At 46.0% G+C, this 14,162-nt stretch overlaps 1 protein-coding gene across 3 annotated transcripts in view; it reads right to left on the reverse strand.

The window, feature by feature from the left end:
• USP32 (ubiquitin specific peptidase 32) overlaps positions 1-14,162 on the reverse strand; it is a 236,296-nt gene that overhangs the window by 204,538 nt on the left and 17,596 nt on the right. The window contains exon 1 of one of the 3 annotated variants that reach the window (XM_032162872.2): positions 1,430-1,681. The exons of the other annotated variants lie outside the window; for them this stretch is intronic. Within the exon in view, the coding sequence (XP_032018763.1) occupies positions 1,430-1,487 (58 nt within the window). The 5' untranslated portion in view covers positions 1,488-1,681. Of the gene's footprint in view, positions 1-1,429; positions 1,682-14,162 lie in introns of those variants that run through there. 3 annotated transcript variants of the gene reach the window in all.

The following is a 14,162-nucleotide window of genomic DNA, read 5'->3' on the forward strand; positions in this document are numbered from 1 at the left end:
GAAACACATCAAGAATTTGGAATATTTCTCATATTGGGGCAGAGAAAAAGATCAAGTGAGATTGTCCATAAAAACAATTATTATACTGTTCCACACGGGAAAAAGAAAGAAAGACATAAAAGGCGTATCTGTGTTATTCTGGTAAATCCACCACCACCAATACATCTCAATTCTGTATCTTACTGTCAGGGATGGTCAACTGAACTTACCCCTCTTCTTCCTATATACGAACAAGAGTTCACTTCTCAAGCCTCATTTTGAATACCCGTCTTTTAATCTAATTTCCATTTTATATCCTTAGCTACTAAAACCACCTGGAACATGGCTGATTTCTTGACTTGGAAACCTGTTAACAATAATGCCTAGCTCCTAATCTTCTTAATGTTTTTTCACTTCTTACCAAGAATATCCATTAAATGTCTAAAAGAAACACAAGCATGCACAGAGCTACACACACTGAAATCCCAGTCATGAAAAATTAAGACATTCCGGCCATAAACTGTGCAAGAGACACTTCCAGTTAGCGTGTGCTTTAGTTATCATGGACAGCGGTATCAGAGTGAGTGGTAGGGGGTTGGGGCTGCCAACAATATACTGTGCCTCAGAGCCAATAAGCAGCAGGCCGGGACTGGCAGCCAGGCCAGTCTCTAAAGGGAGCTTTAACACAATATCTGAATGCTGGACTTCCCAATGCCATTTCATGGAGAGGGATGGAGCGAAAACTGGGAATCAAGTGCAGTCAAAGGCTTTGGTCAACGTCGGAGGAGATGAAACCTAAGACAAGGTCTGGTGGCGACGCCAGCTGTCCAGTCTCATCTCACCTCAAACACAACTTCATTTCAGATCGTTCTTATCAAAGTCAGCCGCTCAAACGGTGAAGGGTGGCAGAAGCGGACGGCCACAGCCCTCAAGAGACAGACATAGGCCCTCGGAAAAGGCAGGGACTCCCCAGATACGAAGGGGCTTCCAGTAGCAGAGAGGAGCGCTTTGCAGCCGCCTCCTCGCCCCCTTCCAGCTAAGGCTATTAGGAACGAGGTTAGGATGTTATTGGAGGTTTTAATGAAGGAATGATAGGAGAAAATGGCAATGAAGGATGAGTAGGGCTGGAAGGGCTGGAGCCGCCCAAGAAAACGGGGAGAGGACTTCCCTGGACACATCCAGGATCACAACGCCACCAGGGAGCACAGGCACTGCCCTGCCAGCGCCGATCCCCCCCTCAGGGCAAGCCCCTTTCCAAACGGCCCTAATTCCCAAACGCTGCTTCCCACCCGACCTCTCTCCCCCACCATACTCCCCAAGGCCGGCCGCCTTTCCCTTCCGCCTCAGGCGCCCCACGCCCTCAACCTCCCCTCTCCTTCCAGGTCACCCACCCTCCAGGCTGCCCGTCGCGGGCCTCCCAAGCAGCTCGCCCAGACCCCTCCCCCCTCACCTCTCCTCAGCGCCTCCTCGTAGCTGAGGAATCCGATCCGTGACTCCTTGGCACCCATGCTCCCCTCATCCCCTCGGCGGGGGGTCGGAGCCTGATCTCGCCCCCACCCCCCTCCCGCCTTCTCCTCGGCGTCCCTGGGTGACGGTGACGGTGTCGGCGTCCCCCGCCCCCACCTCCCCCAACACTAACAAGTGCGGCTTCTGCCCCGGCGGCTCCTCCCGGTCGCCGCCACCGCCTCCATGCCGGATCACGTGACGCTCTTCCACCCCGCCCCCTTCCCCTCCCTCCTACTCCGCCCTTCTCTCTCCTCCCTCCCCTTCCCTCCTCACGCCCTCTTCCCACCCCCGCCCCCTCCCGCCAGCTCCGCCGAGGGTCACGGGACCCGAGGCCAGACACTGTTCCGGGTAACGGCCGCCCAGGGCCGCACGCTCCGCCCCTCCCCAAGCTAACTGCGCGCAGGAGCGGCGGGGAGGGGGACGCATCGCCGCACGTAACGCATCGTCCCATCTTCCAGCCAATCGCAGCCTTGCGCCCCGCCCGGGCGCCTCCGCTGGCGACGGGGGGTGGTGACTTCCGGGGCGCTTGAGGACGACCCCCCCCCCGCCCCCGCGCCCACATGTTCTGGCTTTTGGCGGGTGGGGTCCGAGCAGCTGATGGTTAGTGTGGCAGTTGCCGGGACCTAACATGGAAGACCGCAGAATCTTAGGGAACGGGGTTCTGAAGGATGCGGCATATGGCTCAGAAGAGAAAGGAATGGGTTAAGGCAGGGAGCTCCCAACGTTAGGGACGTCTTTGACTGGAAGGGCGTTGTGAAAGGAAGGGAGAATCTCAAGGCTTTCCTGTGATAAAAGAATGCTCACACCTAGCGGGAGATCCCTGAGGAAAGTGGACCTTGTTAATGAAGTGGATCTGCCTTTTCGGGTCATCTCGCCCGCCCGACCCACCTTCTCCTCCTGAGCCTGCCTCTTGTACACATTCTCTGGAAAGCGCTGGGCAAAAGGCTTATCCTCTCTCCCAGAGTTTCTCCCCGAGAAACATGAGGGCTACAAGGCTTAGCGTGGAGTCGTTTTAATCTGTGGTAAAATATACGTAAAAAAGTGTACCATTTTCACCATTTCTAAGTGAGTTCAGTGGCATTAAGAACATTGACTGTTTTGCATCCATTGCCACGTCCCATTTCCCACCGTTTTTCATCTTGCAAAAGTGAAACTCTGTGCCTATTAAACGGTAACTCCCCAATCCCCCTCCCACTGGTCCGTGGCAACCCCTGTCCTACTATCAATTTAACTACTCTTAAGTATTTCCTCTGAGTGGTACTCTGCAGACTTTCTCTTTTGTGACTGGCTTATTTCACTTGGCATCGTGCCTTCCAGGTTCATGGTGTGGCAGCATATGTCTGACTCTCCCACTCCACCTCTCCATTTCCCAAAGAATGAAAAGCAGGGATGTGAACAGCTATTTGTGCCCCCGTGTTTATAGCAGCATTATTCATGAGAGCCAAAAGGTGAACACAACCTATAGGAAACCATAAATGGAGAAACCAAATGGGGTGTATATGTACAGTGGAGTTATTATTTAGTTCCTTGATTTTCAACTCTATTTAGTTTGCGTCTTCAACCTAAAAGTCACGGAATAAAGCTTCTGGAAAAGGAAGCAATATTGAAAAAGCAACCATTTGGATTAGATTGGACTCAAGGTGCCGGTTAGGTAATTTAGGGCCAGGGAAAGGTTATTAGTTCCTAAAACCAACAGATTCTAATATACCCTGCTAGAGAAAGAAGGTAATATTCTGTGTTTTTCTTTTTTTCTTTTTTCTTTTTTTTTTTTTTAAGACGGAGTTTCACCCCTGTTGCCCAGGCTGGAGTGCAATGGCGCGATCTCGACTCACCACAGCCTCCGCCTCTCTGGTTCAAGCGACTCTCCTGCCTCAGCCCCCCGAGTAGTTGGGATTACAGGCATGCGCCACCATGCCTGGCTAATTTTGTATTTTCAGTAGAGACAGGGTTTCTCCATGTTGGTCAGGCTGTTCTCGAACTCCCAACCTCTGATGATCCGCCCGCCTCGGCCTCCCAAAGTGCTGGGATTACAGGCGTGAGCCACCGCGCCCCACCAATATTCCGTGTTTTTCTACTCACCTTTCCTGGCAAACCAGATCAGCAGCGTGGCATTAGTCACAGCGCTGCCCTTTCCAGTTCACTGTGAGGCGGTTAATTTTAAGACCTCAGATTAGCTGCATTACTGAAAGGCCATGAATCAGGGGGTTGGGAATACATTTCAAAGCCTTTAATTTCTAGGTCATTAGTTCGGTATAGAGAGACATCAGGCAAAACACCTCAGTCATCTTCAGCCTGCAGAGTGGGAGTTCCGAGTTAGATTATCGTAATTAATGGGAAGTGAATCTTATGAAAGGGCCCAGCTGTAAGGGAAAAAACCCTCAAGAGTTCAATTGCAACATATACTACGCATTATTACTGTCCTAAACAGTCAGTACCTACAGATGGCCTTGCTATACAAGGGATAGGCTTGGGTGTTTATCTACCCATTTGATTTGCAGTGGAGTTGGGAGCAAATTAATGTATCTCTTTGTGGCACTTGCCACACTTGAAAGACAGGACTAGAGTTGCAGCTTAGCTGCTTTCATGAGATGGTAAATGATTTACAAAATACTCAGGAATGAATAGAATATGACCTCATGTGTCGTTTTCTGATGGGGTGCATTCTAAGAGATACATTGTTGTGGTGCAAATATCATAGATTACTTACACAAACCTAAATGGTATATCCTGCAGCACACCTAGGCCTATTGCTCCTAGGCTACAAACCTGTATAGCATGTTACTGTACTGAATACTGTAGGTAATTTTTTATTTTTTTTTTTATTTTTTTTCTTTTTTGAGATGGAGTCTTACTCTGTCGCCCAGGCTGGAATGCAGTGGCGCAATCTCGGTTCACTGCAGCCTCTGCCTCCCAGGTTCCAGCGATTCTCCTGCCTCAGCCTCCTGGGTAGCTGGGATTATAGGTGCACACCACCCCGCCCGGCTAATTTTTGTATTTTTAGTAGAGACGGGGTTTCACAATGTTGGCCAGGCTGGTCTCGAACTCCTGACCTCAGGTGATCCACCGACCTCGGCCTCTCAAAGTGCTGGGATTAGAGGCATGAGCCACCACGCCTGGTCTACGGTAGGTAATTTTAACAATGGTATTTGTGTATCTAAACATAGAAAAGGTACAGTTTAAAAAACAGTGTAATCTTACGTGACCACCATCATATATGTGGTTCTCCTTTGAAACACGACTGTAGTGCATGACTGTATGAACTTATTGTAAAGTAAGATTTACAGCAGTACTAACATGAACTTTTAAGATTTCCCCTTTAAGTTTCAGGCCTGGCATCCCCTAAGGCCATAAAAATTTCCACTCCATGGATTAAACACTTCTAAAAATTGTGAGTTGAGATAGCAGATTAAGAAATACTATTTCTCCTTCGTCTGAGTTAAATTAAGCATATTATTGTAGCCAGTGAAGCAGATAGTTATGTCTCATGGGAATTTTAAATGTTAAACCCCGATTAAAACCTGCATTTTGGTTTGTATTACACAGTAGCAGGCAGTCAAATGTTAAACATCCCTCTAAAACTTAAAATTGATGCAGTACTTAAGTCTAATAACGTAGAAAGTCTGAAGTCTACTTGTCATGCTGAAAGGATTTCTATTAATCGTTTAGTTTGTTCGATTTCATTATATTTAACTTAATCCATTGAAGAGTTGGCCAGCCACCTCACTTTTAAGTACTCAGTTGTACTTAGGAAACCATTGTTTTAACTATAATTACATGCCTGCAAAAGGGTTATCTGTATAAAGATTTAAAGCACAGGAGATTGGCATGTAATTTCTACTTCCAGCTGGGCAACATAAATGACAAGTGTTTTCCCCAGTTTGTACTCACAGAGAAATGACATAAGAATAGGACAGTCATTTTAGTACTTGCCAAAGAATCTTAGGTAAGCTAGAGAGAGGGAGGTCAATACAACAGAAGTGGAAAAGCACCTAATTTATGTATAACTTCATTGCTACAACGTGAGACCAACACTCTATGAAGTGTAACTATACATTAAGAGAATTGATTTTTCAGTATTATGGACTTGTTACCTTACAGTAAAACAATATGAGGATGTGGTCACGTGTATTGTATTTTTATTTACAATAAAGCACTTAAAGCTTTTTTTTTTTTTTTTTTGAGACAGGGTCTTGCTTTGTCACCCAAGCTGGAGTGCAGTGGCACAATCAGAGCTCACTGCAGTCTTGACCTGCCGGACTCAAGCAATCCTCCCACCTCAGCCTCCCAAGTAGCTGGGACTACAGGCATGCGCCACCACACCTGGCTAATTTTTTATTTTCTGTAGAGACAGAGTTTCTCTAGAGAGCCCAGGCTGGTCTCGAATTCCTGGGCTCAAGTGATCCGCCTGCCTTAGTCTCCCAAAGTGCTGGGATTAGAGGTGTGAGCCACCATGCCCGTCCCGAAGCTATTTTTGTACAAATAATACATGCTCATTTTCCATCAGTACACAAGTGTATAATGTAAAAGATCACTTCCAAAATGTTGAAAGAATCACTAAAAATACATCATTCTCTAATCTGCGTTAAAGAAATTTCTCCTTTCTGTTTATCATTCTTTTAAAAATGCTGGCTGGTCACAGTGGCTCACACCCGAACTGTAATTCCAGTGCTTTGGGAGGTCAAGACAAGAGGATTGTTGAGGCCAGGAGTTTGAGATAAAAAGTGCCTAAAATTGGCAATATTTCAACAGGAGCCATCCCCTAAGAGTTTAAGACACACAAGATTCCTAAATTAAAACTATGACTAGGAAAGAAAACATTAAGATAATGACCTTTAACTTAGACCTACCTTGGAGGTTCTCTTTTTGTTTTACTACAATCTATGTTTGGCAAACAAACTACTCGCTGATTGTGTGAATTAAAGTTTACCCTATGTTATATTCCTGTCTTGCCCTTCTCTACTCCAATTGCATATATTCGTATCTCCTTCAAATTAATAGCTTACAAAGTTTAGGAGAAGGGTCTTATGGACAGTAACACCAGTGGCTGCTTTTTCTTCCTAAGCTCCTGAAAAAATCAAGTAGCATCCTTTTAGTTCTCCTTGATCTCTTTACTTCTTCCCATGTGGCAGCTGGATTGTACACTTAGGCCAGTCTCTTTCAGCAAAATACAAACTACAAGCTTGAGAATAAGTACATCAGTTGAATTCTAATCAGCAGTTAAAATGCATAGAATAATATGGACTTCAACTTTGAACACATAGGATATACCTTACTTCAGTTTCTAGATAATAAATAACTTTGTCAAGTCACCTAAAGTCCAGCTTACCACCTTAATATGCTTTCTTAGATATTTGAGAAATACCAACTCCAGCTGTGTACCTTTGGCTTTGATTTCTTCATCTTGTAGATGAGAGATTTAAACTCAGTCAGGCTTTTTCCAGTTGTCATTGTTGTTTAAGAGACAGGGTCTCTCTCTATCACTCAGGCTGGAGTGCAGTGGTGTGATCATAACTCACTGTAACCTCAAACCCTGGGCTCAAGAAATCTTCCTGCCTGAGCCTCCAGAGTAGCTGGAACTACAGGTGCACACCACCACACCTGGCTAATTTTTTAATTTTTTGTAGAGATGGGGTGTTGTTTTGTTGCCCAGGCTGGTCTCAAACTCCTGGACTCAAGTGATCCTCCCGCCTAGGCCTCCCAAAGTGCTGGGATGAGACACCATGCATAGTCACCCCGCTGCCTATTAGTACAGTGCTTCCATTCTGTTTTGCACCTTTTGCTGAAATACTGGTCTCCTGTTTTTCCAATTGTCCTCCATTTTGGACCCCAGGCCTCCTTTTGATCAGTAACTATTATCCTGATACTCAAAAAAATTCTGAGACAGAGATGGGCCTGCCTACATATAGGTATTTAATAGTCAGTAATTGTGGTATAATTTGAAAACTCTTTTAAGAGTTTTACAGTGGGAGTGAGGATGGGGTTAATCATTAGAGTCTTAAAAGGACCTAGGAAATGTACCATGTGATTTATGATTCTAGGTCAAGATAAAACTTTTTTGCATGGTGGTACTAACCCAACAATTAACATCTTTAAAAATCCCAATATTTTCTTCCAAACGGATTTGAAAGCTATAAAATAACATTTGGGGCCGGGCGCGGTGGCTCACGCTTGTAATCCCAGCACTTTGGGAGGCCGAGGCGGGCGGATCACGAGGTCAGGAGATCGAGACCACGGTGAAACCCCGTCTCTACTAAAAATACAAAAAATTAGCCGGGCGTGGTGGCGGGCGCCTATAGTCCCAGCTACTCGGAGAGGCTGAGGCAGGAGAATGGCGTGAACCCGGGAGGCGGGGCTTGCAGTGAGCCGAGATTGCGCCACTGCACTCCAGCCTGGGCGACAGAGCGAGACTCCGTCTCAAAAAAAAAATAAATAAAATAAAATAAAATAACATTTGGCTAAAATTGTTTTGGCAGGCCAGGCAAGGTGCTTCATGCCTGTAATCCCAGCACTTTGGGAGGCCAAGGCAGGAGGATTGCTTGGGCCAAGGAGTTTGAGACCAGCTTGGGCAACATATGGAGACTCTGTCTCTACAAAAATAAAAATTAAATAACTAGCCATCTCAAAAAATCTTAAAAATTAGCTGGGCACAGTGGTGTACCTCTGTAGTCTCAGCTAGTCAGGAACCTGAGGTGGGAGGATCACTTGGGCCTGGAAGGTAGAGGCTACAGTGACCCATGACTGTATCACTGCACTCAAGCCTGGGCAACAGAGTGAGACCTTGCCTCAAAAAAAAAAAAAAAAAAAAAAAAGTGTGTTTTGGCAACTCTGTTTAGTCAGTGGTGTTCTGGTGGGAGGGAAGCAAAGAGAATCAAATCTGGGTTTCTTAGAAAGAGGAAGGAAATTCACGTAAGAAAGAGGAAGTTGGCAAGCCCCTCACTCATGCCTATTTAACATCTTCCCACTACCCTAACAATTGAGTATAAATGTTGCAAATAGTTCATTTTAATATTCATAAAGCACTTTTTGTGTGCTAAATCCTAAGGAATACAAAGATGATTTTTTTTTTTTAAGTTGCTTAGCTAGGTACAGTGGCTAGCTCAGAAATTACACTCCTGTATGTAATCTTAGCACTTTGGGAGGCTGAGGCAAGAGGATTGATTGAGGTCAGGAGTTCAAGAACAGCCTGGGCAACATTGCAAGACCCTGTCTCTACAAAAAAAAATTTTAATTAGCTGGGTGTAGTGGTGTGTGCCTTCAGTCCCAGCTACCTGGAAGGCTAAACTGGGGAGAGCACTTGAATCCAGGAATTTGAGGCTGCAGTGAGCTATGATCATGCCGGTGCACTCCAGCCTGGGTGACAGAGTGAGACTGTCTTTAAAAAATGAAATAATAAAAAGAAAAATCTCTGGCAAGTACTACAATACAGGATGTTATGGGAACCTAGAGTAGGGAGAGGTATTAGTCCAGATTGAAGGAGTGGGAGGAAGGCAGGAAGCCTGGGGAATGTGAATCTTGAAAGATAAATAAGAAAGCAGACATTCATTTACTGTAACAAAGCCACTGTGCCTACTCTGTGGCAAGCATTGTTCTAGGCGCTGAAGATACAGAATTGAGCAAAGTAGAAGCTCCTGCTCTCATGGAATTTACATTCTAGTAGGAAAAGAGACAAAATAAGTATAATAGTACATCAGTTGTTCTACAGAAAAAAAATGCAGAGGAAGGAGGCAAGAAGTGCTGAGATGAAGATTATAATTTAAAACCAGAATGGGTCTGGGCATGGTGGCTCATACTTGTAATGTCAACACTTTGGGAGGCCAAGGCGGGAGGATTGCTGGAGTCCAGAAGTTTGAGACCAGCCTGGGAAACATAGCAAGAGCCTGTCTCTACAAAAAAATTAAAAAAAAAAAAATTTAGCTGGGTGTGGTGGCATGTGCCTGTAGTCCCAGATGTTTGGGAGGCTGAGATGGGAGGATTGCCTGAGCCCAGGAGGTGGAGGCTCCAGTAGGCCATGATCACAACACTGCACTCCAGCCTGGATGACAGAGCAAGACCCTGTCAAAAAAAAAAAATAAATAAAAGTAAAATATAAAAATAAAAATAGAAAGGTCAGAGAGAAGCAATAAGGGTGATATTTAAGCCAAAATCGGAAGGAGATAATGAAGCAGACTTTGTGGATATCCAAGGGAAGATTGTCCAAGGAATGAGGCAAGAGCACATCTGCCAGCTGTAAGGGCCAGCAAGGAAGCAAGTGTGCCTGCAACAGTGAGAGAAGGGGATGGGATCAAATTCTCTTTACAGCCTTTGGCTCTTGCTCGTAAAATCAGAAGCTGTCACAGGTTTTGGAATGGAGAAGAGATCTGTCATCTTTTTTTTTGAAATGGAGTCTTGCTCTGTTGCTGAGGCTGGAGTGCAGTAGTGTGATCTCGGCTCACTGCAACCTCCACCTCCCAGGTTCAAGCAATTTTCCCACCTCAGCCTCCTGAGTAGCTGGGATTATAGGCATGCACCACCATGCCCGGCTAATTTTTGTATTTTTAGTAGAAACGGGGTTTCACCATGTTGGCCAGGCTGGTCTCGAACTCCTGACCTCAGGTGATCCACCTGCCTTGGCCTCCAAAAGTTCTGGGATTACAGGCGTGAGCCACCACACCCGGCCTGTCATCCATTTAAAAAAGATATCTCTGACTGCTGTGTTGAAAGTGGACTGGAGTGAGAGGAGAAGGGACAAAAGGGCAAACACAGGGAGACCAATTAGGGGGCGACTGCATTAATCCAGGCGTGAGGGTTAGGTGGTGAGAGGTTAGATCCCAGATATTATTTTGAAAGAACAGCCAACAGGATTAGATTGGGGTGGATGAGAGAATATTTAAAGATGACTCCAAACTTAGTGACCTAAGTAACTAGTTCAGAATTGCTACTCACTGAGATGAGGAATACAACAGGAGAAGGAGATTTGTGGGTCAAGATCAGAAGCAGAGCTTTGGACATGTTCCATTTGAGATGTCTATTAGACATCCAAGTGGATAGGTTAAATAGAGAGTTAGATATTTAACTTTGAAGTTAGAAAAGGTACAGGCTGGAGACATAGGTTGAGGAGTTATTAGAGATTGATGATATTGAAAGCTGTAAGACCAAGATGGGCGCAGTGGCTTGTGCCTGTAATCCCAGCTATTTGGGATGCTGAGTCGGGGGGATCACTTGTGGCCAGGGGTTTGAGACCAGCCTAGGCAACACTGGTAGACCTAGTCTCTACAAGAAATAAAAGTTTAAAAATTAGCTTGATATGGTGCCACCTGTGATCCCAGCTCTTTGGGATGCTGAGGCGGGAGGATTGCTTGAGCCCTGGAGTTCGAGACCACCCTGGCCAACACAGCAAAACCCCATCTCTACAAAAACATTTTAAAAAGCCGGCATGGGCCGGGCGTGGTGGCTCACGCTTGTAATCCCAGCACTTTGGGAGGCCGAGGCGGGCGGATCACGAGGTCAGGAGATCGAGACCACGGTGAAACCCCGTCTCTACTAAAAATACAAAAAAAATTAGCCGGGCGTGGTGGCGGGCGCCTGTAGTCCCAGCTACTTGGAGAGGCTGAGGCAGGAGAATGGTGTGAACCCGGGAGGCGGAGCTTGCAGTGAGCCGAGATTGCGCCACTGCACTCCAGCCTGGGCGACAGAACGAGACTCCGTCTCAAAAAAAAAAGCCGGCATGGTGGCATGTGCCTGTAGTCCCAGCTACTTGGGAGGCTGTGGTGAGAGGATGGCTTGAACCGGGGAGGTGGAGGTTGCAGTGAGCTGAGATCGTGCCACTGCACTCCAGCCTGGGTGTCAGAAACAGAGCCAGACCCTGTCTAAAAAAAAAAAAGACTGGGCGCGATGGCTCACGCCTGTAATCCCAGCACTTTGGGAGGCCAAGGCGGGTGTGGTGGCGGGCGCCTGTAGTCCCAGCTACTCGGGAGGCTGAGGCAGGAGAATAGCGTGAACCCGGGAGGCGGAGCTTGCAGTGAGCAGAGATCGCGCCACTGCACTCCAGCCTGGGCGACAGAGTGAGACTCTGTCTCAATTAAAAAAAGAGAGAAAGAAAGAATTATAGGCAGTTGACGAATGCTTTCAGGTAGATCTTAGGAGCTTTATTGGTTTTTGTCAGGTTTCTGTTTTACTGTAATTTGGGGGCTATCAATGTGCAATACTTGACAGGAAGTTCTGGGCACCCTCAAAATTTGTTCTAAAAGAATGTGTTTGGTTGAAGTATGATAATCAAGGGTTAAAAGTAGACCTCTGGGGGGCTGGGTGCAGTGGCTCACACCTGTAGTTATCCCATCACTTTGGGAGGCTGAGGCAGGTTGATCATTTGAGGTCAGGAGTTTGAGACCAGCCTGGCCAACATGGTGAAACCCCATCTTTATAAAAGAAAGAAAAAAAAAAAAGAAAGAAAGTAGATCTCTGCCTATGCATGAACTTCAGCCTGGATGTCACTCGGAGATTATTGGGGCCCAAACTTTTGTGCACATTAGTAGATAATATTAACAAACAAACAAATTCATGCAAAAATCTAAGGGAGCAGCCAGTAGATACAAAGTTGTCCCCAGAAAACCCATAGAGAAAGGGTTCAAATTTCCCCCACTGAGACAAACTCTCCCCTAACTATTATAGTAGCTCACACTGTGTGCTAGCCTCATGGGCAACCTTTCTGGAAAAGAGTGCTAACTTATCCCAGATCTTCTAGTTTTTGTCTGAGTGAAATGAAAACAAAGGTGGGCAAAGTGAAATTCTAGTTAATAGGTCACTGTGTGCATTTATTAGCTGCACCCAATTTTGCATTGTACAAGCACTAATATAAGGATCTTTCATTCTAGTGGTTGTCCCTTCAAAAGAGAAAGCCTGGTAGGGGAACAGTATTTTCTCCATCCTCAATATTCCATCCCTCATTTATCTTTTTTTTTTTTTTTTTTTTTTAAATACGGATTCTCACTCTGTTGCCCAGGCTGGAGTGCAATGGTGCAATCACGGCTCATTGCAGCCTCGACCTCCCAGGCTCAAGTGAGTCTCCCACCTCAGCCTCCCAAGTAGCTGGGACCACAGGCACACACCACCACACCTGGCTAATTTGTTTATTTTTTGTAGAGACAGGGCTTCACCACATTGCCCAGACTGGTCTTGAACTTGCTTCAAGTGATCCTACCTCTTTGGCCTCCCGAAGTGCTGGGATTACAGGCATAAACCACTGTGCCTGGTCCGTATTGATCAGTTATTCTTCTGAAATGCTAAATTAGTAATCAGAATCATGTTCCTTTGTGATTCTGCACATGCATCACTTTGCTTACATGAGTATACCTGTGCTACTGTGATTCTGGGTTGTCATTGCTTCCTAAGAAATTATTCCAAACACTGAGTAGCATAAAACAATGACAACATTTATTTTGCTTATGAAACTGCAATGAGCAAAGCTCAATGGGGAGAGCTAATCTCTACTCCCTTTAGTGTCAGCTGCAGTGGCCTGAAAGCTAGGGACTGGAATCCTCTGAAGGCTTTCTCACTCATGTCTGCCAGTTGATGCTGGTTGTCAGCTAAGGCCTTAGCTGGAGTTGTTGTAAAAACAGCTAAGCCCACTGTGCTTCCTCTTTCCTGATAACATTGTGGTTAGGTTCCAAAGGTGAGCATCCTGAAAAGAGAGGAGGGGAGAGAAGGGGGCGGGTAAGCTCTATCTCTTTGTTTTTTTTTTTTTGAGACGGAGTCTCGCTCTGTTGCCAGGCTGGAGTGCAGTGGCACGATCTTGGCTCACTGCAACCTCCACCTCCCAGGTTCAAACGATTCTCCTGCCTCAGCCTCCTGAGTAGCTGGGACTACAGGCGTGCGCCACCACACCCAGCTAATTTTTGTATTTTTAGTAGAGACAGCGGCAGGGTTTCACCATGTTGGCCAGGATGGTCTTGATCTCTTGACCTTGTGATCTGCCGGCCTCGGCCTCCCTAAGTGCTGGGATTACAGGCATGAGCCACCACGCCCAGCCAAGCTGTATCTCTTTTATGACCTAGCCTCAGATGTAAAGCAGTGTCACTTCTGCTGCATTTTAGTCATTGAAGTAGCCACAAAGTTCCACCCAGGTTTAAGGGGAGGCGAAATAATATCCAGAAATGTTGTCATGCCACAGTCTGCCCTCGGGTTACAATTCAGATTCCTCCCACTTGTAAGATGCATACACCGCTTCTTCTAAAACCACCTTGAGGTCTAGGATCTCATCATCTAGATCAGGTCCAGGGGGACTAATGCTGCTCAGGTGTGGTTCCTCAAATACAATGCCTTTTGACTTGAACACCTGCTCTTAGTTAGTATACAATGAGTTTATTTAAGGAAAGGGGGTCGTGATGTATTGAACTTACTTTTAAATGGTTCAGGGACAAGCTATATATTTTTTTAACACATATATATTTGAAGACTATATACATACAGAAACATGGGCCGGGAGCAGTGGCTCCCACCTATAATCCCAGCACTTTGGGAGGCCAAGGCGGGAGTATTGATTGAGCCCAGGAGTTCAAGACCAGTCTGGGTAACATAGTGAGACTCTATCTCTACAAAAAATTAAAAAATTAGCCAGGCAGGTTGGCACATGCCTGTGGGTCCCAGCTACTTGGGCAGCTGAAGTAAGAGGATTGCTTGAGCTTGGGAGTCAAGGCCGCAGT

The sequence above is a fragment of the Hylobates moloch genome, unplaced genomic scaffold (genome assembly GCF_009828535.3).
Source record: "Hylobates moloch isolate HMO894 unplaced genomic scaffold, HMol_V3 SCAFFOLD_10, whole genome shotgun sequence".
NCBI classification, from domain to species: domain Eukaryota; kingdom Metazoa; phylum Chordata; class Mammalia; order Primates; family Hylobatidae; genus Hylobates; species Hylobates moloch.